The following is a 23,417-nucleotide window of genomic DNA, read 5'->3' as shown; positions in this document are numbered from 1 at the left end:
TCAAGAACTTCTGATTCACTGACAAACGGAGAACCAGAGCAGAGATTCTCCACCCGGTTCTGATCCAATCAACTGGACCGGCTGGAAAATATCCAGAAACGAAGCCTGCTGTCCAGCTGCATGCAGGGTGTACTGACTTACTGCAGGGTGTACTAACTTACTGTTTGTGTCCATGAAGTTCGGTTCCTCTTCAGGCTTCCTGTTATTTTATTTCAATTAATTTTTAATTTTAGTTTTTATCATATTTTCCTGGAGAAAAACTGTTAGATTCTCCAGTTTTACTCTGTCGGTTATTTACCTGGCTGTGCGTGGGGTGGTGGGGTCAGGGAGTAGAAACAGTTTTGTCTCCAGCTCTCCCTTCACACCTGGAGCCCGAATGACCATCCGGACGTCGTGATTGGTTAATGCGTCATGTGACTGACTGTCCTTCTAACCGATGGTACAGGCCAGATTTTACCCTGAGTTACAAACATTTTCATAAATATATAATCAACATTTTAGCTGGTAAATGTCTGGAGGAACTGCGTCTGTTTTCCGGCAGATTCATCAGCCTGGGACTCAGACGTCATTCTGTCCGTCAGTCTGTTGTAACCCGGGTGTAAAATGTAACTTCCATTCCCCCATTATCCGGTTTCTCCACTCCCTGTCACCTTTATCTCAACTCTCGCGATATCTTGAATGTAATGTCAGCCAATCGCTGTTGGGTATCAGTGTCACATGTACCATCGCAGCCTATCTGCTAGGTATATTAGCAGGAGCCGGGAGGTATGAAACATTAGGACGCGTTGGGAGGAGCAGAGCTGCAGGTTAGTTGAGCGTTGTGTCATTCATCATTCACCTTAAATCTGTACGATGCTTACATAATGTGCTGAACTGTAGGAGCCAACTACTAGAGCCATAAAGGAGGTGAAAAAAATCTGTTTGTGCGAGATAAAACTGCGGAATTGGTGAGTGTTTCTGTGTGTAATTTAGCATTAGCTCGTTGTCACTGTTTGTTGGTGTAGCTGCTAAATGACTGACTGTTAACCCATTTGATGGACAATAAGGTGCCTTAAATATTTATTGAGCACTTGTTTAGATTAGTTTTTTTTACATTTCATATTAACTAATTTATATGGTGCATATTTATAGAATTTTTCATGGATTTATATTGAATTTTATAATTATTGAAAATGCATATTGCCTGAAATTGACTGTTTTAGAATTATTCATAGTGCAAAGAGTGCCATTTAATGAATTTGTGTGCACACTAGAATGTTTTGATTATTTATATGTACATACTGAGAAAATGGTCCTGTTTTATTATTCAGGCTAGGTTCGATGTTGAGCTGGAGCCCAAGGAAAGATTGCACTTTTGGTGCTGGAAGACATCTGCTTCTCCTGCCAGGCTGGTAGGAGGCTCCTTGCAGCTAATGAACAATTTTGTCCCCACTCTGATCTGACTTTGGTCAGCTGATGACCTGCACTGCACCAAGCATTTTATTAGTAATCTGCTTGGGACCTCTAATCAACCCCAGCTTGGGGTAGATGAACTGAAGGGTGTGGGTCCATTTATGTTGGAACTGTGGGATTGATAAATTTTGGTTTTTGTTTTTCTTTCTCTGTTGCGCATTTTTATATGGCCATTTGGATGTTTCCACTGTTGTAAATATGTATATAATTTTTTTTTCACACTATAAATACAAGGCACTTCAACTGCAAACTTCTAGTCTGTCTGCTCCTTCATGAGTCGCATTTACCTTCTGTGAAAACTAGCCCATTGATCTTATTGGTCACAATCCATTTACATGTATTGAAAATATAGTATGTTATCTTTACAAATATGCTACACTGTCCGTCAGTCTGTCCCTACCTGACATTTCGTACCTAGAGGGAGCGAAACCTTCCTAAAATCCATCCACTTCTCTTCTGTTTGGTTACGCTGAAGCTTCGCTCCCAGCAGTCCTTATCGAGACCGGTCCGAACATCAGCCATTAGCAGGAACACGACCACCGAGTCGTCAGGAAACTTTATAATGTGCTGATTCTCATGGTGACTGTGGCAGGAATATGTGTAAAGAACAACAAAGATGATGAAAGTGTGGCAGGCGCCTCAGGGTCAGACAACGTGCCTCTGACCAGAAGTGGCGTCACTATGAAAAAGTCACATCAGGTCAATATTCACATCTCTCAGCAAATATGATGCTGGATTAGAGGCAGATGAAAAATCCATGAAAAGCTTCTGCAGCACTTTGTGTCACATGAAGTGCTGCAGCAGCATCGGCTTCCTGCTCTGGAACTGAAGCAGATCCAGAAAATAACTTCCCATTTCACAAATCGTTTCGATTTCAGAACAAGTCAGCGCTTCAGCCTAAAATCATTTAGATCCTCATCAGATTTTACTTTGGGCAACAAATATTTCCAAATGTTTGTCACTCTGCAGAGCGCCGAGGATTTCTGGAAAATGTAGCAGGTCTTTGGAGACCTGCTACATTTGGAGAAGATTTGGAGAAGATATGGAATAACAATCATTAAAGAGAGGAAAGTTGTCAGTTTAAGCTGTTGTGCAAGAAAGTTCTGGCACCAGACATTTCACCTGCTCGCCAGCAAAGGAACTGGGCCGGAGCTCAAGACGTGGGAAGGAACTTCTGTTTGGATAGATAAAGAACAAACAATTTGACTAATAGCACTTTTGAAACGGAGCAGATGAGAAGTCAAGAGGTCTGAATATTTCCAAGGAACTTCCAATACACATCCAGTGTAAGACGGAGCCAAATGAACTACGTAAATGGAGGAAAGCAACGCCATTGGTCGGGGCTTTCCAATACACACCAGCAGAGCTCGGATCCTATAAAAAACTGATACCAGAAGTAGAAGTCAAGAGATTTTGAGACTACTGTAACGATGTGTTTTGGATATTTTGGTTCCGCAGATGTGCATTAAAAATCTCTTCTCCTTTGACCATGAGCAGATGGAGTTCTGAGTCTTATTTAAACCTTTCTTTATATATTCTATGAGTTTAGGCACCTTTAATTTTCTCAATAGTGTTTAGCTAGCAAGCTAAACATTGCTTTTGCATGACAAAAATATTTATCTTGCTAGGTAAATTTGAAACACTTTTTTCTTTTATATGTATCAAAATTAAAATTTTGAGAGTTTCTTTGCAAGAGTTCAGTCATTTCTGGCTCCTGTCTGAGTAGAAATGATGATTTAAAGTGTTTTAGTTTTAACTATTCCTTCCTTCATTTTTTAGTAGAGCCAAAGTGTGTTTATTGTTTATTATAAAATATATGATGATATCACCACCTTTAATCCAGATCTGGAATGTATGATTTATGATCTTCTGAATAGGTTTTAATGTCTGTCCTTGCAAGGTTTCCAAAAAAGTTAGAAAATGTTCAGTTCTAAACAGTCAGAATTTACCTGAATAAGTCCAAGACATGCATGCAGATGATATTGTTTTCCGTAAAAACTATTTTTAGCTTTCTTTAATTTAACAGTCTAACAGTTTAACAGTCTTAAAACTAGAAATATGTTCAGTATGTTAGAAAAAATCTGTTATTTTCTTCACTAATGACCAGAAATAAATACAAGAGAGACAATCTGATCAGATAACAGCCATTTATTTTCTGGTCATGTGACAGTGAATATAATTACTGATTATTACAAACAGCTTTACTTATTGAGAAGGAAGATATTATCACAGATTAACTTGTACACAATAACTTTAATTCCCAAATAATTCTGTTGTAAATCAAGAAATGAATCAACCGAAAACTAAATTGTAAAGATTAACTTGAGCTTTGTGATTTTATGATGCTTGAAATATTTAGGCACAATTCAGACACAGTGGATTTTATGTCTTAATAGTGTCTTCTATCCACTTTTTGTAGCCACAGATGTCCATGAAATAAGCTGGCGCACTGCATGCTTTGTGTCTGTCTCCAGTTAGGACATGAACCCCATACAGCTTGTCCTGGTAGACCCATCCTCCACCAGAGTCGCCCTGTCACAAACAAAGCTTTCAGTTTTTATGTCAAAATAATTTATTCAGTAAAATAGACAAAAAGTCGAGCTTTGCAGCAGAAAATGATTAGAAAACAGACTTACTGAAGATGTGTCCTTAATAGAGCTTTTAGCACAGGACCAGTGCTCGTACTGATATTCTTCAGAAGAACGTTTCTTTTTGCCATGATAAAAAATCTTAATTTCTGCACACTGAAGATCAACTGGTTCATGGTCAACTGTAGATGAAAAGCAGATTAAACAGATGTTAGGTCTCAGTGTTGGAACATTTTATTCAGTGTATCAGTTTATTTCTGAATATTCTTCATAATCTGACATTTAGGAAACTCTGCTAAGTTCATCTTCAGCAAAAGTCTGAAGACTGATATATAATCTGAATTATTTTGAGGTAATGACAAAAACAGTGAGAATCATGAACATTTATCTCACTTCGTTTGTTATCTAATCCTGTTATTGCTGGTCCAAAACCTGCGATCTGAACCTTAGTGCCACTGAAACACAAGAAAAACAAAAGTAGAAATATAAGTCACCTTCAGAAAATGAGCTGGCCCTCAAAGACCAAATCTTAAAATTCCTCCTGGAACTTTGTCTCAATTTGAAGATAAAGAACCAAATTCTCAGATTTAATTAAGATAAAACTTACATTTCGAGAGGTTTTGAACAATCAGTCAGTTTGATAGGTTTGATTGTTGTTGTTTCTTTTGGCAGCTTAAGGAGCATGATGTCATGTTTGTCATTATTGGTATCTTTATAGATCTCATGGCGAGTGATTTTATGACTCTCCGCCTTAACACGTTTAAGATGAACTCCCAAATGTGCTTCAAGAGTACTGTGCAAATAGAGAACAGTTATCAGACAGATGAAAATACATTTGTGTGATGTTTCAAAAAAAGTGTCCCTCATTCACCCTTTGGGATCCCAGCAGTGAGCTGCAGTTAAAACCCACTGATTACTGATCAGAGATCCTCCACACTGTAATCTCCCATTCAGAGTGATCTTCACGTGAAATCTGCGCTCTTCATCACGACAGTTATGACCTCCAATGATTCTCTTCTCCAGTGAGACCGAGTCTGAGTTGAGTGGAAAACCTGAAGAAGAAGGTAACTTCATCATTAACCAAACATGTAAGGTCAACATTTCAGCTGAGCTTTCATCAGATTTAGCAGATGAACATCAGAAAGCAGCAGCAGTGAGTCCGACTCACCCAGCCCCAGCAGCAGCAGAACCTTCAGCAGAGCCATTGCTGGTCCAGCTTTCTGTGAATGTCTGCAGTCCTGCAGCAGCTTTTAAACTCTGTTCACAACCTCCTGCTGGACAGGAAGCCACCAATCACAGGACGGACACTGATCTGCTTTGTCATCTGCATACAGAGAAGGCTGATGTTACCAATTCATCCTTTTAAATTAACTCAAAGGTTTAAGTTCAATTACATGAGTATAAACTGGTCTAAATTACAATAATTAAATTAAAACCCACAAACATCTGCTTAAAAATGTTTGAGTTTAAAATAAATTTTAACTCCTATGATGCTTTTTGTGATAGACTGGCAACTTATCCAGGGTGACCCCACCTCTCGCCCTTTAACAGCTCAAGAGGCACCAGCACCTCCTGAACCCAATGGGATAAGGGTGGAAGAAAATGGATGGATAGATGGATGATGCTTTCCACAGACTAAATGTACAGTGTAACAGAGTAATCTGTTTATCAACCATGTTTCTTTGCTTTTAATTGAATTAGACGGTAAACATGGCACATTCAGTGAGTAGAAGATTTGATGTAGTTAAATACTGCATCTGTCATGAGGTGTGTTTTTTTGTTCTAATTAGGTCTCTTTGTGCCCGCTACCTGGGCATGATTATCTCAGCTGTTTTGTTTTCTTGATTGTGTTTGTTCCAGTGTATTTAAGTTCTCTGGTTGTCCCCGGTGTTGGTGGGATCATTTGCGTAGCTTGCTGCTCTCTCAGTGAAGTTTAAGAACGTGTACATAGGAGAGGTACCAGTCTTAACAAAATAAAAGTCATTTTACTTTTCGAACTAAGCTGCATCTGGATTCATCTTCTTCCACAATTCATCGTTCCTGACAGCATCATTGATGAGTCCATGGCTGTTTGTGTCTCTGTTGTCCAGTGATAAACTGGAAATCTGTCCAGTCTGTCAACTAAAAACAGTAACATGGATGGATAGATGGATGGATACAGTACATTTCTTAATGTCTCTATGTCTTTGCTACATAAAGAAATGCTACATAGACCTACTTTATCATGTCACTGTTTGGAATTTGAATTCCGAACAGTGACATGATATATGAAAATGTAAAAGATAGCTTTTTATTAGGCAGAGCTATAAAACATTTGGGTGCTCTGTTAGCTTATCAAGCTAAGGCCAGCAGGTGAAGGTCTGTTCACTCATAAAACAATAGCCCTGTATTTGGTTACATTTGCATTCAGACTAACTGCAGACATGTTGTGGCCTCCTATAATGAAGTTTAATATTCTGCAAAAGAACTAACTTTATCTGATTAGTCCATTACATGGATTGTACCAATCTGTTAAGCTACTGTTTCTAAGAGAAAGGATCCTAAATGGGATATGCACAAGGCATCCCACACTATCCCAGTTCTGTAACTCACACCACAAACCTCTAACAAAACAAGATACTCCATAGCAGTAACACAGTTATGCCAAAAAAGATAGTCTTTGTGGGATGATATTAGTATGAGTTTGCACTGCAATCAGTGGGTTGCTAATTTGATAGTCCACTCCACCCGCCTCTATCATTGTGTCCTTGGGCAAGGCACTTCAACCGCCTTGCCTGCTGGTGGGGTTCAGAGGGCCCAATAGGCGAGTGTGATTGTGAATGGGTGAATGACTAGTGTGAAGAGCTTTGGATTACTCTGGTCTTGATAAAGTAATATATAAGTACAAGCCATTTACCATTCATTGTCCTGTAGAAGTGATCTTTTTCACAGTCATTACATATTTCAAGCTGCAGATATACATAAGGCATTTCCCCAATATTTCCCAGATGTCCCTCTGTTTTTCTGAACAGTAATGATTACAGGAAACACAAGGAAATGAATGAGTGTCACAAGGGTTTGTTCAATGTGATGACAGCTGAGGGGACAAAACATTTGAGCCTTTTCCAGACTACAGTTCTGTATCTGCAGTCTGATAGGAGTAGAGTGAAGAACCAGTTCAGAGGATGGTCAGGACTGTATGGTGGATGTGTGATATGCATCTGTGTGATGGTTTGTGATCCACTGAAGTTGAGGTTAGTATCTATGGTGAACCCTGGAGATTTGAACCAGTAGTGGTTCAACTGGTTCTACACATCTTTAAGCCTCTAAACTCCAACTTATGATGGATTACTGATCGTCTTCGGATCAGTCTGGAGAGTTCATAAGTGAATGACTGCAGATCATTTTTAAGGTAACAGAACAATTCACCATGTTGTGAGCAACTCTTGGAGCATGGTTGTGTAGTGAGTATGTTTAATTTTTATTTTTAGGTAAAGTGTACCAATAGCAAACTTAGTCAATGTTATTATAAGTGGGGCTAGTTGTCAGAAGATGTAAGTAAGTCTCGGTGAGAGGGAGTATTTAAGAAAAACACAAATTCACTGATTAAATTTTTGGCTGATAGCAGCATATATTTGAATTTGTGCAACAAACACCAAAAGAAAAAAACTATATAAAACTGAATGGCTATTCAGTTTGATAAATATTTACACATTCACTAAATCAATAGAAATCCAAGGGCACACATTAAAACATCAAATCTAAATAAATAATATGAATTATATTAACTATTTTAATACAGACTGATGGTTCACATTGATCATTTAAAAGTTTTAATAATGAAAAAATTTCAACTGTAGGGAAAGCTGAAAGATACATATAAGTATCCTCACCGAGGCCTGTTTATTCCTGTCAGATATTGTTCAGAAATAAATTTACAGATGAGGAACTTTTACTAACATGTTTCACACTAGCAAGTGTTACAGAAAAAAAAAAATCTATGAGTTTCAAATGTATTTAAACCAAGATTTACTATTTTGGAGAAAACATGAAGCAGTGGGAAGATCAGTGTTGATTCAACAGTAAGAAAAAGATTGAACAAAATCATTCACAATGATACCGGACCAAATTCTGGAAAAGTCTGGAAAATTCTTTAACTGCGGAAAGATAAAAGTTAAATTTGAGCAGCCTCACTTAGGCCTGTTTACTGTCTGTCACATGTTCTTCAGAAGTACGAGTACAAATGAGGAACATTTACTGACATGTTTCACACTAGCAAGTGTTACAGAAAAAAAATCTATAAGAGTTTAAAATTTAAGTGATGAAGGAAATCACAAACTCATAGTCAGCACTGACTAATCGTGCTACCATAAAATAAAGCAGTAAAACAGTTAAAACTCTAGGTTTTCTTTAGAAGTATGTGTTTACTATTGCGCCTGGACGCACACACCCCCACACGCCGACACACCCCCCGCACGCATACACAGATGGCATGGATAAATCTAAACTTATCTAGGAAAGGTGACAATCTATGTATTAATCTTGATATTGATGATCACTTATTGTTTTTTGTGCTCTAATTGTACTGTACTTTAATTTGCTCACAAGTGGTCACTTGTGCCACTGGCACACAGATGGAGTGCTGCAGATCCTGAGAGCTGATAGCTGATAATCAATAAGCATGGTGACCAAAGCCCAGACGGTTGAGGTCTGTGAGCTGATGTTTTAAGTTGTACTGAAAATTTGTTTTCCGAAATTATTCTCAATTATCTAACACTTATTGTATTTCTCTTAAAACTCATAATGTTTATTTATTCTTTAATTGTATTATTTTTAAAACACAGAGGCCAGAAGGTGAAGGAATATCAAATGGGGTTTCCGGGGGGGGGGAGGGATCATGTGACCGGAAATTAAAATCAATTAATGATTAGGGTCATAAATCCAGTGTTGTATAGTAACAAAGTAAAAATACTTCACTACTTTACTTAAGTATATTTTGGAGTACTTCATACTTTCCTCGAGTATGAAAATTTTTGATGACTTTCACTTTTACTTCACTATATTTCCGAACTTAATTGCGTACTTTTACTCCGATACATTTTCAATGTGTGGTTTAGTTACTCGTTACAAAAAAGCGAGAGAGAGAAACAAAGTGTTTTGACCCCACCTACTGATTAGCAAGTAGCAAGCAGGCTACCGAACAAAGTCCGTATCCTACTTGCCTGGGCTTGTTCATCACCACCAATAGGAAACACCTGTTTCGCTTCTCCCATTAAACACAAAGCAAGTCTCGCAATCAGCAGCAGCCACATGGAGGAGGAGACGGAGACCACAACGACTGCAACTACGTCGGACACGGCTCCAGGGGAACCACCAGCTGGTGATGAGAGCCCATGGTCTTATTTAAACACAATATACTCTTCCGTGGGTGTTAAAGATTCGTCGTACCGCATGCAGTTTATGTTATTCCTGCCCGAAGATGTTGTCAAGAAAATCCGAGCTCATCCCACTTCCCCATGCTGGAGATTTTAGTTTAACAGTAATAATAAATAAAGTTATCTTTAAAATGAATCACTCAAGTGACATCAAGGCCCAACAGTAGACTTAAGTGTCAATAAAATAAATCTGGTTGTGTGTGTTGTTTTTGTCTCATGCAAACTTTGCTTTAATTCTACTTTTCTCTATTTAATCATAAGAAATCATAGTCAGACAGAGAGAGTCATTAAACAGGAAAAGCAGGTTTCCTGGAAAAAGAGGAAGCAAGTTCCAGCCTGCAGATTTATAAAAATAGCTGAGACTATTCCTTATTTCAAAGGTAAACTTTTAAAGAATGAAATCTAAACATTTTTGAGTAATTGGATAAGATTCAAAGTAAAATACTTATATTAATATTGGTTTACTTGTAATAATACTTACACTTACATTTGTGGGAACACTTACAAGAAAAACAAGTAACTGTAACTTTGGCATCAAATAATTAGAATCATGTATTATTCTTGGTTTCTTTTCAGAAAAACATCTGTAATAACTCACATTAGGATTATAATAAGTATAATTAATAAGTTATGGTTATAAAATTATAAATGAATGCTAAATCAGAGAAGCTAAAGAAAATAAATGTGATATAAATGTGATTTTGACATTGAACTTGAAATGGTGTAAAAGGTGTAACTGCAATTAAACATCACTGATATGTTGGAGGTAGAGAGTAGGTGAAAGGTTGTGCAGGCAATGGACATAGGAGGTTGAGCAACCCTGAGACATTAGCACAGACATCAGGACATAATGTCTGTAAGACAGTGATGGATATGAAATCATCTGAGCAGTCAGCCAATGAAACAAGCCCAGCAACAGTGCTAGCCAAAGAAACCCTATAAAAGGTGGGTGCAAAAGAGGAACCTTTTGTTGGATCCTCCGGGCAGCTTCGAGCCAAGATCGAGATGGACAAAGAACTCTGCAGCTGAAGAAGAGCTGGGGCCACGGAGCCGAAGACTGTCCTGCTCATGGAGACCAACCCGTCTGGCCCACAACCTGTGGCTTCGAATCGCACTTCTCTCATCGGCTGGGTTCAGACCCCAAAGACAAAGATGAAGACAAAGGCAAAGACAAAGAAGAAGAACTGGTGCCTGTCTTCCTGCCAGCACCAAGTCCTGTGTGACCTCAGCATCCATGCGGAGAGGAGGCTCATCAGACCTGCAGAGATTCCTGCCTTCATCGATCGGCGTCTTCCTCCTGCTGCAACACCTTCTTCATCATCAGGCCAGGTCTGGGGTTCGAGGCGCCAGGCTCCGTCCGTCTCTCTCAAAGGTTCCCTTTTTTAGTTCTCAGTGTCAGCAGTAGGGAAAGATAGACTAGATGATTGATTTTACTTATTTGATTATTTCTGCTACTGAATTAAGCTGTACTGACCCTTGCAAAACTGCCTTACTAATAAAATATTTAGCATAAAGAAAATCTAAAAGATGTTGTGGACATTCAGTTAATGAGTCACCTTAAAGTTCTTTGATGGTTGTAAAATAGCTCTGATGTTTGAATAAGTGGAAAATGTTTTATAGGTTGCTGGTAGCCCAAATTTAAAACGTCATCCTTGGGACTCACTGAGTCACTAAAACCTACCTGGTTCAATAACAAATGCAAGTTGTAAAATAGAGAACGAGCGACCGTTAACAGGTGTGCTCTGTGAAACTAGTTGGCTGTAGGCTGCTCAGTCTGGCTAATTCACAGAGGGAAGAAGGGTGGGACACCTGGATGTAGGCCGTCAAAAATCAGGTGAATCGTTTCTCGAAACCAGCTTAAACAGAGTTTACTTCAGTTCTGGACAGGGTAAATCCCGGCAGATTTAGGAAACTCAATTAACCCGTTAGATGGAGAGCTGGTAGCACATCTCCCCTCTCAGAAGAGGAAGTACGAGAGTGAGAGAGTAGAGAAAGGAGGGGGGGGGTGTTGCGCAACAACAATGTGGAAATTCTATCTTACAAAAACTCCCCGTCCAACTTGAAGAAACACATCGAGGTAACGTCTTATGAAATGGTTATAATCCTCCTGTTTCAGTAACTATAGCTTGGTCACTAGGCACTACTGTATTGTGAAACGTTGACCATAAATGAACTTTGTTTGGCATTGTTTCAGTTCCATACGTGGTGTATTTAGCTTAGGCCTAATGTTGACTGTAGCAGGCTACCTAGACTCCTCTGTTCAAGGGGGGACAGAAGCCATAGCGATAGCAATTTAGACTAAATTTAACGAATATAGGAAAGGCATGCAAGTTCAAAACCAGGTTTACAGATGCCAATAAGCTGCATTTCCCTCCCAATTCTTTTTTTCTTTTGCATAATGACCAGTTGTGTGCACCACCTACTGACTGTAGCATTGACTGATTCACTGATTTGTGAAGTAGAGTAATCGTAACAGCTCTTTTTCTTCATGTTGGCCGCATTTTCTGTACTATTTATTTTTCTCATTTTCAGCACTGACCTTACTTGAAGGGAAAACTTGAGGCTTACAAAAACTTTGTATTTTCTGTCCTGGAGGGTTTACTAAGAAGCTGGTTCAGTTGTAAAGCAGGTTAAGTTAACCTTGTGCTATAGGTAAAGCACCTAATTTTCTTAACTAAATGATGCCTGCAGGTATATCTATTAGCAGGTTTAATTTTGCCTGCACTTGGTTGGGTACATTATTTTAAGTGTATTTGACAAGTTTACCAAAATATAAAAAATGTCATTCAAACTGCATTTGCTTTGTTTTACTTTTTACTTGTACTTTTCATTACATTACTTGAGTACATCCATTTTTACAGTAATTTCCATACTTAAGTACAAGAAGTTTCAGATACTTTAAGACTTTAACTCAAGTAACATTTCAGTCAGTGACTTGGACTTTTACCAAAGTCATATTTTGGAGAGGTACTTGTACTTTTACTTGACTCTGAGATTTCAGTACTTTATACAACACTGCATAAATCACTCATCAATCAAACTCCGATTAAAATTTGACAGGAGGGTGCCTATATCTCTCTCTATGGGAAATGCTGTGCATTTTTCACAGCTAGGACACACTTGGTAAGTAGGTTGGTGCCACTCATGTAATGTTTAGGTGAACCATTGAGAATAGGTGACAGTCCCTGTTTTTCCTGGATTTGGCATGGCCTAACAGTTCCCTCCTTTCTGACATCTTTCCAGCATTTTTAAGAATCTTTTGGGAACCAAGAATTTTTTTTTTCAATTTTACAAGGACTTTGTCAACTTGTGGTCTCTGGCCCTCTTTACATCCAGGGGCAGTAGGTATAAAAACTCTTAAACATTTTACATTAAACTATTTACTGTAGGACTCCATCACACTGTCTACTGTTAATCTGAATGCAAATGTAACCTACTACAGTGTCATTGTCTCATGAGTTTCACCTACTGGCCTTAGCTTGATAAACTAACAGAGCAACCAAATGTTTTATAGCACAGCCTGAGATAAATCTATCTTTAAAATTTTCATATGTCATGAGAACTGTTTGGAATTCAAATGAAGTGACATGATAAAGTAGTATCTTTTGTCAGACTACCGCAGGGCAACTGTGGCTACAACTCAGCTCACCACCATCAGCGTGTCAGTGTGTGCTTGAATGACTGAATGTAGTGCCAACCAATATTGGGTAAAGAACTATAAAGCAAAATCCATTTTGGTAAAGATGAAAAGATGAAATGCAGCTGATGTGTTTCTTGGTCTTTAACATCCATCCATCCAGCCATCCATCGTTGCAGTTGGTTGACATACTGGACAGGTCTCCGGAGGACAGTGATTGGTGCTGAGACTCATCTGGACCCACGATGGAGGAAGAGGAGGGTCTTCCAGTCTGAAGACATGATGCAGAAAACCCCCCCATCAAGATTTGAGTTTTCAGGTTGGATAGACTGAAATAAACCTCAAAAACATAAGTAACTGCTTAATGTTTACCATACTGTGCTTGGGGGCAGTTTCCCCCCCTTTTCTCTGTTTACCCACAGAATCTTAATGGAGGTTGGTGCCAAGTCAAAATACTGAGTTCTGATTGGATGGAGAGTTTGAAAGGACCAACCATGACTCAGTGAAGGAAGATCAGCATCATCAACCAACACTGGAGGCCATCATGGTTGCATCCTCAGTCCCTTATAAACTCTACTCAAACTGCTATAGTTCACTATCCACCTCTACTTACTACAATTGTGCAGATGGGACAGCCACAAAAGGACTATTCACAGGCAACATCCACTATCTGTGAAGTTTCATCACAGAGAATTACAGTATTTCTAATTCAACACTGACAAAATAATCTAGTCATTCACTTATGAACTCTCCAGACTGATCCGAAGACGATCAGTAATCCATCATAAGTTGGAGTTTAGAGGCTTAAAGATGTGTAGAACCAGTTGAACCACTACTGGTTCAAATCTCTAGGGTTCACCATAGATACTAACCTCAACTTCAGTGGATCACAAACCATCACACAGATGCATATCACACATCCACCATACAGTCCTGACCATCCTCTGAACTGGTTCTTCACTCTACTCCTATCAGACTGCAGATACAGAACTGTAGTCTGGAAAAGGCTCAAATGTTTTGTCCCCTCAGCTGTCATCACATTGAACAAACCCTTGTGACACTCATTCATTTCCTTGTGTTTCCTGTAATCATTACTGTTCAGAAAAACAGAGGGACATCTGGGAAATATTGGGGAAATGCCTTATGTATATCTGCAGCTTGAAATATGTAATGACTGTGAAAAAGATCACTTCTACAGGACAATGAATGGTAAATGGCTTGTACTTATATATTACTTTATCAAGACCAGAGTAATCCAAAGCTCTTCACACTAGTCATTCACCCATTCACAATCACACTCGCCTATTGGGCCCTCTGAACCCCACCAGCAGGCAAGGCGGTTGAAGTGCCTTGCCCAAGGACACAATGATAGAGGCGGGTGGAGTGGACTATCAAATTAGCAACCCACTGATTGCAGTGCAAACTCATACTAATATCATCCCACAAAGACTATCTTTTTTGGCATAACTGTGTTACTGCTATGGAGTATCTTGTTTTGTTAGAGGTTTGTGGTGTGAGTTACAGAACTGGGATAGTGTGGGATGCCTTGTGCATATCCCATTTAGGATCCTTTCTCTTAGAAACAGTAGCTTAACAGATTGGTACAATCCATGTAATGGACTAATCAGATAAAGTTAGTTCTTTTGCAGAATATTAAACTTCATTATAGGAGGCCACAACATGTCTGCAGTTAGTCTGAATGCAAATGTAACCAAATACAGGGCTATTGTTTTATGAGTGAACAGACCTTCACCTGCTGGCCTTAGCTTGATAAGCTAACAGAGCACCCAAATGTTTTATAGCTCTGCCTAATAAAAAGCTATCTTTTACATTTTCATATATCATGTCACTGTTCGGAATTCAAATTCCAAACAGTGACATGATAAAGTAGGTCTATGTAGCATTTCTTTATGTAGCAAAGACATAGAGACATTAAGAAATGTACTGTATCCATCCATCTATCCATCCATGTTACTGTTTTTAGTTGACAGACTGGACAGATTTCCAGTTTATCACTGGACAACAGAGACACAAACAGCCATGGACTCATCAATGATGCTGTCAGGAACGATGAATTGTGGAAGAAGATGAATCCAGATGCAGCTTAGTTCGAAAAGTAAAATGACTTTTATTTTCTTAAATGCCACCTTGGACCATTAAAGAAAACTGCAACTCAACTTGGCAGCAGCCTCCATCCTGAACCTGTGGAGAAACAGGAAATATGGTAAGGGAAAACCCCCAAGCACCATGTGCCAGACTTAACTTGTGTCTACATGGAGTATGTTGTAAATTGGTAAAATAAACTTAGTCAATAGATCTTTATCACCACTTCACCTCCAATATCATTCTGGTTATTATAAAAATGTATATTAATGTCTCTGTTCTGTTTTTTTGTGAAAACCTCCTGAATGAAAATAGAAAACAAAAACAATCAACAGTTTTCATCCCTCCTCTGAGCTGCAGTTCTTTAAACATCCACTTGATGGCGCTGTTGTCCAATAAAACAGCCAGTATGAAGGACGCCACCTGCAGGAAGCTGGAGTCCTAGCAGCCACCTTCAGATTCCACTGAAATGATTTGATTCAAATCAGAAATAAAAACACAGAAGAAAGAAAACTGAGGAATTGTGGGATGTTTTAATTTCTATCAGTTTATTTCAGATCATCAGATTAATCTCTGTTAGACACCAGCTGTAATGAAAGGATGAGATAAATTATGTTTTATTAGAGGAAATTAATATTTAGAAACTTTAAGAAAGAGAAATAACCTGAGCTTCTGTAGCTTTATTTGTTCTGATGGATGTTTAAATGATTTTAATGTGAATATTTTGTATTTTATGATCGTTTTAGAGTCGACTCACCTGGTGATCCAGACACTTCTGTGTTTTGTTGCTGCTGGTTTGTTGTTTCCAGTCTGAAGGAGGCTGAAAAGTGTTTCTGTTGACCTTTACAGAAACCAGATCAGTGAATCGTCTTGGGTTCAGTCACTGACTGGTGAAACTCAGCTCTGAAGGTTCTGGAAACAGAAACATGATTCAAATAATCTGATCGTTTCATGACTCAAAACAATCGTCTCGTTTCTCTGAACAGGAAGTGACTTCAGACTTCATTAGCAGGAAATCCAGAGGATTGAAATCAACATCAATGATTCATCAGGTTGATGCTCAGAAATGTCATTAAAGCAACATTTAATGTTGCTGTCATTAAATGTTGCTTTGTAAACCTTCTGAAGATAAATATGATGAGATTATAATCCAGAACAGAAATAAAAACCATTAATATGAGCCACAGGGGGAAACATTGACAGTTAGCTAGCATAGCTACAGTTACATCCAAAACTATTCAACTCCAAATGAAAATTAGTTTGATGTTTTTCAGGTTCCAGAAAAACTTTTGATCTCAGGATTTGATCAAAATTCAGCAGAAAACCTGTAAATTTTACTGATAACCTTTACTTGACCTCCAGCTGTGTTCTGAACCCTGATCATGTTTTCATGTTAAAAACTTTAAATTTTTTAGTTTCTGTATAAAAATTCATTTTATCTCTAAGAATCTGAACTTTTCTGGGTTTTAATTAAATTATTCAAAGTAATTAAAAGTTTCCCTTTTTACCACAAAGCAAACTGAATTAAATCCTTTTAATGTTTATGAAAGCATATTTTATTAATCTAAGTTAATCTGATGAAGGTTGATAGATTGGATCTGATTAATCTGATCATTATTGATCCTGTTCTGTCATATTTCATAAACATTAAATGAATATTTACAGTAAAAATTGTTTTGGTCTGTTTACTGTTGACTCTGAGGTTCTGAGGTCAAAGGTCATCCAGATGTTATTTAATCTAGATTTTCTTCCTGCTTTAATAATTCTGGTTCCAAACTGACAGTTTTAATCCAGATTATAGATGTGAATGTGTAGCGATGACCAGCTGCTGCTGTGGTTCATGTTGTCATATTTATAACTGAATGAATGATTCTTGTTTCCTGGAAGTTGCAGCTGCAGGTTTTTTTTTTCCGTCGGAAACTTTCTGTGGTCGAGTTTCTCTGGTTCAGCCGGATGTTTGTCAGATTCTGGGTCGACCACGAGGCTGCAGCGCTGCAGCGCTGCTGCTGCTGCTGATGATGATGATGATGATGCCGCCATCAACTCGTCTCTCAGCTGCTGCCTTCCGGTGCGGTTGGCCTAGTCAAAGCAACAAACAGCTTCTGCTGAACCTCTGACACAAAAACAATTCAAACTGATTTCTGTAGTTTAATGGACGCTGCTGCTGCTCAACCTGGGGAGGGTCAAAGGTCATCTCCAAACCGGCCCAGCAGATTCAGGCCAGGGTTAGGGTTAGGGTTAGAGTGTGAAGCGAGCCTCAGTTAGCAGGCCAAAGGTTAAAGGTCATGGTACTGATGGTATCCAGAAACAAGATGGCAGCCGGATCTGAAGAACATCGCCGGCTGGACCAAAGTGTGATGTCATCAGGGTTAAAGTGATGTCATCAGGGTTAACCCAGCTGAAGGCTCGGCGGTGGAGGAGTGATGCTGTGGGCCGCAGAGTGACCAGGACCTTCCTGTTAGCTTCCTCTGTGTTCGTCTTTTCTTCCTGACATTAAATCATGTTGAGCTTCTCGTTTTTCTGATTCTTCTGGTAAATTAATATTTAAACACGTTTATATTAAAGTCGTATTTCGAGGAAAAAGCTACGGCGGCCTGGTTTCGGCCCCTGCGCCTCATGTTTGACAGCGGGGCTCCAGATGAAGTTTTAGTGTTTATTGAAAAATTAAAAAATATATGATAATAATAACAAACAGCAGCAAACCCGACTGAATCCAGGTGCTGCGATGGCCTAGTCAAAGTCGAGACGTCAGCCACAGACTCAGGCAGAGCAGAGTGGACCTGATGGTTCTGAAGGTTCTGAAGGTTCTGATGGTTCTGAAGGTTCTGAGCTGCTGAGTGACTTTATGATCGTTTGAATCCAGAAGAAATGAAACAATTTTATTCATAAAATATTTTAATTTCATATTTAAATATTTTGACCTTAAAACCATAAAAGTATCAATAAGTTAGTTATGGATCTAATCAATAATCAATAAGTATCTGCTGGTTCTTCCAGTTATTTTATGATTTAAAAAATATTTCTGCTGTTTAACATAAATTCCTCTAGTTAGTTTCTCTTTTAATGCTGAAATATATATAAATATTATAAACATTATAAATGTTATAAATATTGTAAATATTATAAATATAAACATTATAAATGTTATAAATATTATAAACATTGTAAATATTATAAACATTATAAATATTATAAATATTGTAAATATTATAAATATAAACATTGTAAATATTATAAACATTATAAATATTATAAATATTATAAACATTATAAACATTATAAACATTGTAAATATTATAAATATAAACTTATAAATATCATTTTAAATAAACTCAGCTGCATCTTGAACATTATTTCTAATAACTGCAGAATATTCATGTTCAGTATTTTTATTCTTTATTCTGTTTTTATGTTTTTTATTTTCTATTCATTTTGATTTAATCGTCACTGATTGATAATAAATTAAGTTCTAATTTATTCTAATTTATAAAATAATATGTAATGTTGGTATAAAGTTTATATAAAGTATCTGTAGTATTTATTTTTAAATTATTCGGTTTGAATCACTAAATCATTTAATTATTTATGTAAAAGCAGAAATGACCATAAAATGTGTTTTATTCTCATTTATATAAAGATGACTGAATGAATGAGTGAATGAATGAATTCATCTGCAGGCTGGTGTGACCTCTGACCTCTGCTGCTCCACTGTGGCTCTGAAGGTTTCCTGGATGTTTCTGCAGCTGCTGATCGTTCGCCTGCTGCGCTCTCACCATGTTGGCGGCGGCAGGAAGTGTGTGACCCGCTCCGGTTCTGATCGGGGCGCCTGGCCCGGTTTGCCGGCCCCGCCCCGCCCGCTTCCTGTCCCAGAGGCTTTGAGCCGCAGCCGCCCTCGCCTGTGACGCTCGAGCGACCGCATCCTGTGGAAACTGAGAGCCGAAGATCCTCAGCAGCCAATCAGAACGCAGGAGCAGGCGCCCACGCCGTGACATCACAGCCGCCACAGGAAGTCTGCAGCTTCAGCTCACAATAACATGATTTTACATGAACTTAAGCTACTGATTTACAGGAAAATATGTGGATTATTTAGATAGAAATTATGTTGTTTTCTGATTGTTTTCACATTTTCTAAAAAATAAAATAAAATAAATTTTATTTTGATTCATTTAAACGGATTCAGTAAAAAAAAAGATACAAGTTTTGAATGTTTTTATTCCTCTGAATGTAAATCATCCACGAACCAGACAGGAATAATCATAAAGACAATAAAAACAACAATAAAGATCATAAAGATAATAAAAACAACAATAAAGATCATAAAGATAATAAAAACAATAATAACAATAATAATAAAGATAATAACAACAGTAATAACAACAATATATATATATATAATGGAGGTTTATAATGTCATATAAATCTCTTACTGTAATTTAAGGAACAGAATTGATTCTGTTATGGATCAGAGAATAATTAATAATCAATATTTTTGATTGATTGATGATCTGCAGGGATCCTCATATGACCAAGTTATTATTATAATAAAATAATTTCTGTTTTCAGCGTCTTTAATGAACCTTCAGGTTCAGGATTTAAGATCAAACGATTTTTATTTATCTAAAAATCTTAAATCTTGAATTTAACTTTAATAAATAATAAATTTATTAAAATCCAAATTAAACATCAGATTTTGAGTGAAAACAGAGAAAACTGATCAGAACCTTCGGCCACTGGATCAGGATCTGAATGGTCGACCCAGAACCATTTTGGACCCAGAACCATTTTGACTCGGAACCATTTTGACCCAGAACCATTTTGGACCCAGAACCATTTTGGACCCAGAACCGTTTTGACTCGGAACCATTTTGACCCGGTTCGGTTTATTTTAGCTTCTGGAGGTTAAAATACTGTATAAAATCTCCGGTTCTGGTCGGTTGGTTCTGTTGGGTTCTGCTCCAAGTTCAATCATTCAGACATTGGATCAAAGCTTTTATAGAAGAACCAAATCTGTCCTGATCAGAACCAGAACCAGGACCAGAACGAGAACCAGGACCAGAACCAGGACCAGAACCAGGACCAGGACCAGGACCAGAACCAGGACCAGAACGAGAACCAGGACCAGAACCAGAACCAGAACCATGACCAGAACCAGAACCATGACCAGAACGAGAACCAGGACCAGGACCATGACCAGAACCAGGACCAGGACCAGGACCAGAACCAGAACCAGAACCAGAACCATGACCAGAACCAGAACCAGAACCAGGACCAGGACCAGGACCAGAACGAGAACGAGAACCAGGACCAGGACCAGGACCAGAACGAGAACCAGGACCAGGACCAGGACCAGAACCAGAACGAGAACCAGGACCAGGACCAGGACCAGGACCAGGACCAGAACCAGAACCAGAACAAGAACCAGGACCAGGACCAGAATCAGAACCAGGACCAGAACCGGGTCCAGCCTGGCAGCATGAAGCAGGCCAGACGTCTGAACTGCAGCAGAAACAGAAGCCTGGATTCGGACAGAACGACGACATTTATGAAAATATTTAACACCAAAGCAAAGAAGAAGAATGAGAGAAACTGGAGCTCAGGTCAGAGGTCAGAGGTCAGAGGATCCCAGACTTTTACTCCTAATTAAACCCTCCAAGCTAAGATGCTAACGTTCATAATCCTGTTAGCTTCTCCTGTAGCGACATATTAAACGTGACGATGTCTGAATTATAAATGTTATAAATATCATCAAACTGAAGACATTTTACAAAACAATTTAAACCCAAATATAAAGAATCAGTTCAGATGAATCAGTGACTGATTCATTCAGTCATTCAGATCAATTCAAATTATAGTTTCAATAAACTTATAAAAGTCATAAATGGTGAAAATTCATCAGATGATTTTATGAAAACGTATTGATCTTTCAGCTGGTGACATGTTGCTGTTTTCTGAAATATTTATGCTAAAATAATAATAATAATTAACGAGACTCGGTTTAACTCCTGTTACCATGACGATAAAAATGCCATGTTAAATCTTCTCGTCTTTTAACTCCAACATTCTGGAAATCAGTTTTATTTCCTCATAATGAGGTTTAAACAGCTGATCAAAGTTATAACAGATATAATGAAACAAAATAAAAATATAAAATATGTTCAGATGTTTAAATAAAACTGTTTGTAATAAATTAGATTAAAATAATGAGGCCATGAATGATCCAGAGATCTGATCTCAGTGGAAAACAGGTGGATCACACACACACACACACACGCCAACACACAAACACACACACCAACACACCAACACACCCAGCTGCTCTGCGGGTTTCCATAGTTTCCATTCGGTCTCTGAACAGGAAGTGATGAAACTCATTCATCAGATTCATCGCCTCACAGTCGGGATCTGGATTCTGCCAGGAAACCACAGAAGAAGAGCGCGGCTCCTTCATCGTCTCCTCCTCCTCTTCCTCCACCTGCTCAGAACCGCCTTCAGGACATCCTGGAGTTTTTGGGTCAGAACTCTGAGCAGCTTCACATCCAGAACCGGGTCAAAGTCTGGCCTCAAATTATTTCAACTAAACGCTGAATATAAAATAAAACCTGATAAAAAACAAAATACTGAAACAGGCAGGAGGGTTGATGCCCCCACCTGTTTCTGAGTCCTGATCAGACAATATTCTGATGATATTCTGATGAAATTCAGACGATATTCTGATGATATTCTGGTTATTGTGGTGTGAAATCGCTGGAATGTTTTCATTTTTTACAAACTTCTCAATCTGAACCTGGAGACTCCCGACCGTTTAGATCAGGGGGGGGCAACTCCAGGCCTCGGGGGCCTAAAAGCCTCCTGCAACTTTCAGATGCGTCTCTACTTCAACACACCTGAGTCAAATGATGAGGTCATTAGCAGAACCTGGAGAACCAGACTGCACTGAGGAGATCCAGCCGTTGGATTCAAGTGTGTTGGACCAAAGAGAGATTTGCAGAACACCGGACCTCCAGGACCAGGATTGCCCTCCCCTGGTTTAGATAAACAACGATTAACCAGGAAGAACGTACCGTTTCCAACTGATGGAAGTTTATAACAGACACAACAAGTCATTAATGGATTACTGACAGCAGAAAGACATCAGAACCAGAACCAGAACAGAACCAGAACCAGTTGAACATTTACCAAGTTTTTTTCCTGAATCCAGATTCAGTAAAATAAAAATATTTATCTTGTAATTTTTTCTTTGTATTTTTAGGCTGTGGATGTTTAATTATTTTGATCATTTCTAATATTTTCTGTCATTTCTGAAATGTTCAATAAAGATTGTTTATAAAAAGATCGCAGCTCATCATGAAGAGCAACGTTACACCAGGAGGAACTAAACCAACGTCATCTGCATAAAGTCGGATATTCTTCTTATTTCAAAGAATAAAATCATAGAGATTCACAACAGAACTGCTTTTCATTTTGTGAGATTAAAACCAAAATATGAACTTATTGTAATGAGATTTTCTGTCACAGATGAACATAGCATCAGTTTTTTCAGCTCTGTTGGATTTTATTTGTCAGACAGGAGAGCAGGTAGAGAGCAGAGACCTGTCGCCTGTCATCATGGAAAAATAATATGGAATGATAAGATCATTTATATTTCTATTTTCACCTGTGGTTTGTACTATAAAATATTTATTTCTCATTTAGCTTAACCAACTTTGATTATTTTTTCTTCAAAATCGCTGAATTTTTGCATTTTCCCATTTAAATGCTAGGAAGCGCAGCAGGTGAGGCAGCAGGTGAGGCAGCAGGTGAGGCAGCAGGTGAGGCAGCAGGTGAGGCAGCAGGTGAGGCAGCAGGAAGTTGAGCCTCACCTGGGATTGATCAACCTCTCACTAACTGCACTGGCTGCTATTCTATGTTCCTCCTGTCTGTACATCACCAATAAAATGGTTAAAAACATTTAATATATGAACTGATTTTCCATAATTTAGCTTATCTATATGATGTTCAGTGTTTTTTGTCACCAACTGTGTGTGTAACTGATGAGCAGCAATCAGAAACCGGAGAACAAACTCGGTGAGGCAGGCAGTTCTCTGGTCTCATGGCAGGGGGCGCTCATGATCCCAGACACTGAGACTCCACAACTGCAGAGTAAGAGACAGTGAGCTAGCCATGGAGCTAGCCATGGAGCTAGCCAGACAGTAAAGTGCAGCGATATATTTATAGTTTTCTCCT

The 23,417-nt window shown here is 38.4% G+C and overlaps 1 protein-coding gene and 2 long non-coding RNA genes across 4 annotated transcripts; 1 reads left to right on the top strand and 2 right to left on the bottom strand.

Moving 5' to 3' along the window:
* The first annotated feature begins 725 nt into the window (after positions 1-725).
* LOC111608919 lies at positions 726-1,722 on the top strand. Its single transcript, XR_002752898.1, has 3 exons — positions 726-806; positions 880-947; positions 1,311-1,722. It is a non-coding gene; the product is annotated as an uncharacterized LOC111608919 (long non-coding RNA).
* Positions 1,723-3,608: 1,886 nt separating this feature from the next.
* On the bottom strand, positions 3,609-7,559 carry LOC102230174 (kallikrein-8-like). Of its 2 annotated transcripts, XM_023335392.1 has the most exons (7): positions 6,030-7,559; positions 5,209-5,364; positions 4,912-5,092; positions 4,648-4,833; positions 4,434-4,495; positions 4,089-4,222; positions 3,609-3,984 (listed from the first exon to the last, which is right to left on the bottom strand). In XM_023335392.1, the coding sequence occupies exons 2-7, from the start codon at positions 5,243-5,245 to the stop codon at positions 3,835-3,837; spliced, it is 750 nt and encodes a 249-aa protein (XP_023191160.1). In that variant the 5' UTR covers positions 5,246-5,364; positions 6,030-7,559; the 3' UTR covers positions 3,609-3,834. The 2 variants fall into 2 exon arrangements, with proteins under 2 accessions (XP_023191160.1, XP_014331019.1); XM_014475533.2 differs by having other exon boundaries at positions 5,209-7,559.
* A 4,877-nt stretch (positions 7,560-12,436) lies between these two features.
* Positions 12,437-19,130, bottom strand: LOC111608915. The gene is made up of 3 exons (XR_002752889.1): positions 18,890-19,130; positions 15,952-16,106; positions 12,437-15,658 (listed from the first exon to the last, which is right to left on the bottom strand). It is a non-coding gene; the product is annotated as an uncharacterized LOC111608915 (long non-coding RNA).
* Positions 19,131-23,417: the final 4,287 nt, after the last annotated feature.

The sequence above is a fragment of the Xiphophorus maculatus genome, chromosome 6, assembly GCF_002775205.1.
Source record: "Xiphophorus maculatus strain JP 163 A chromosome 6, X_maculatus-5.0-male, whole genome shotgun sequence".
Lineage (NCBI taxonomy): Eukaryota > Metazoa > Chordata > Actinopteri > Cyprinodontiformes > Poeciliidae > Xiphophorus > Xiphophorus maculatus.
This window is presented reverse-complemented; position numbering and strand designations above follow the sequence as displayed.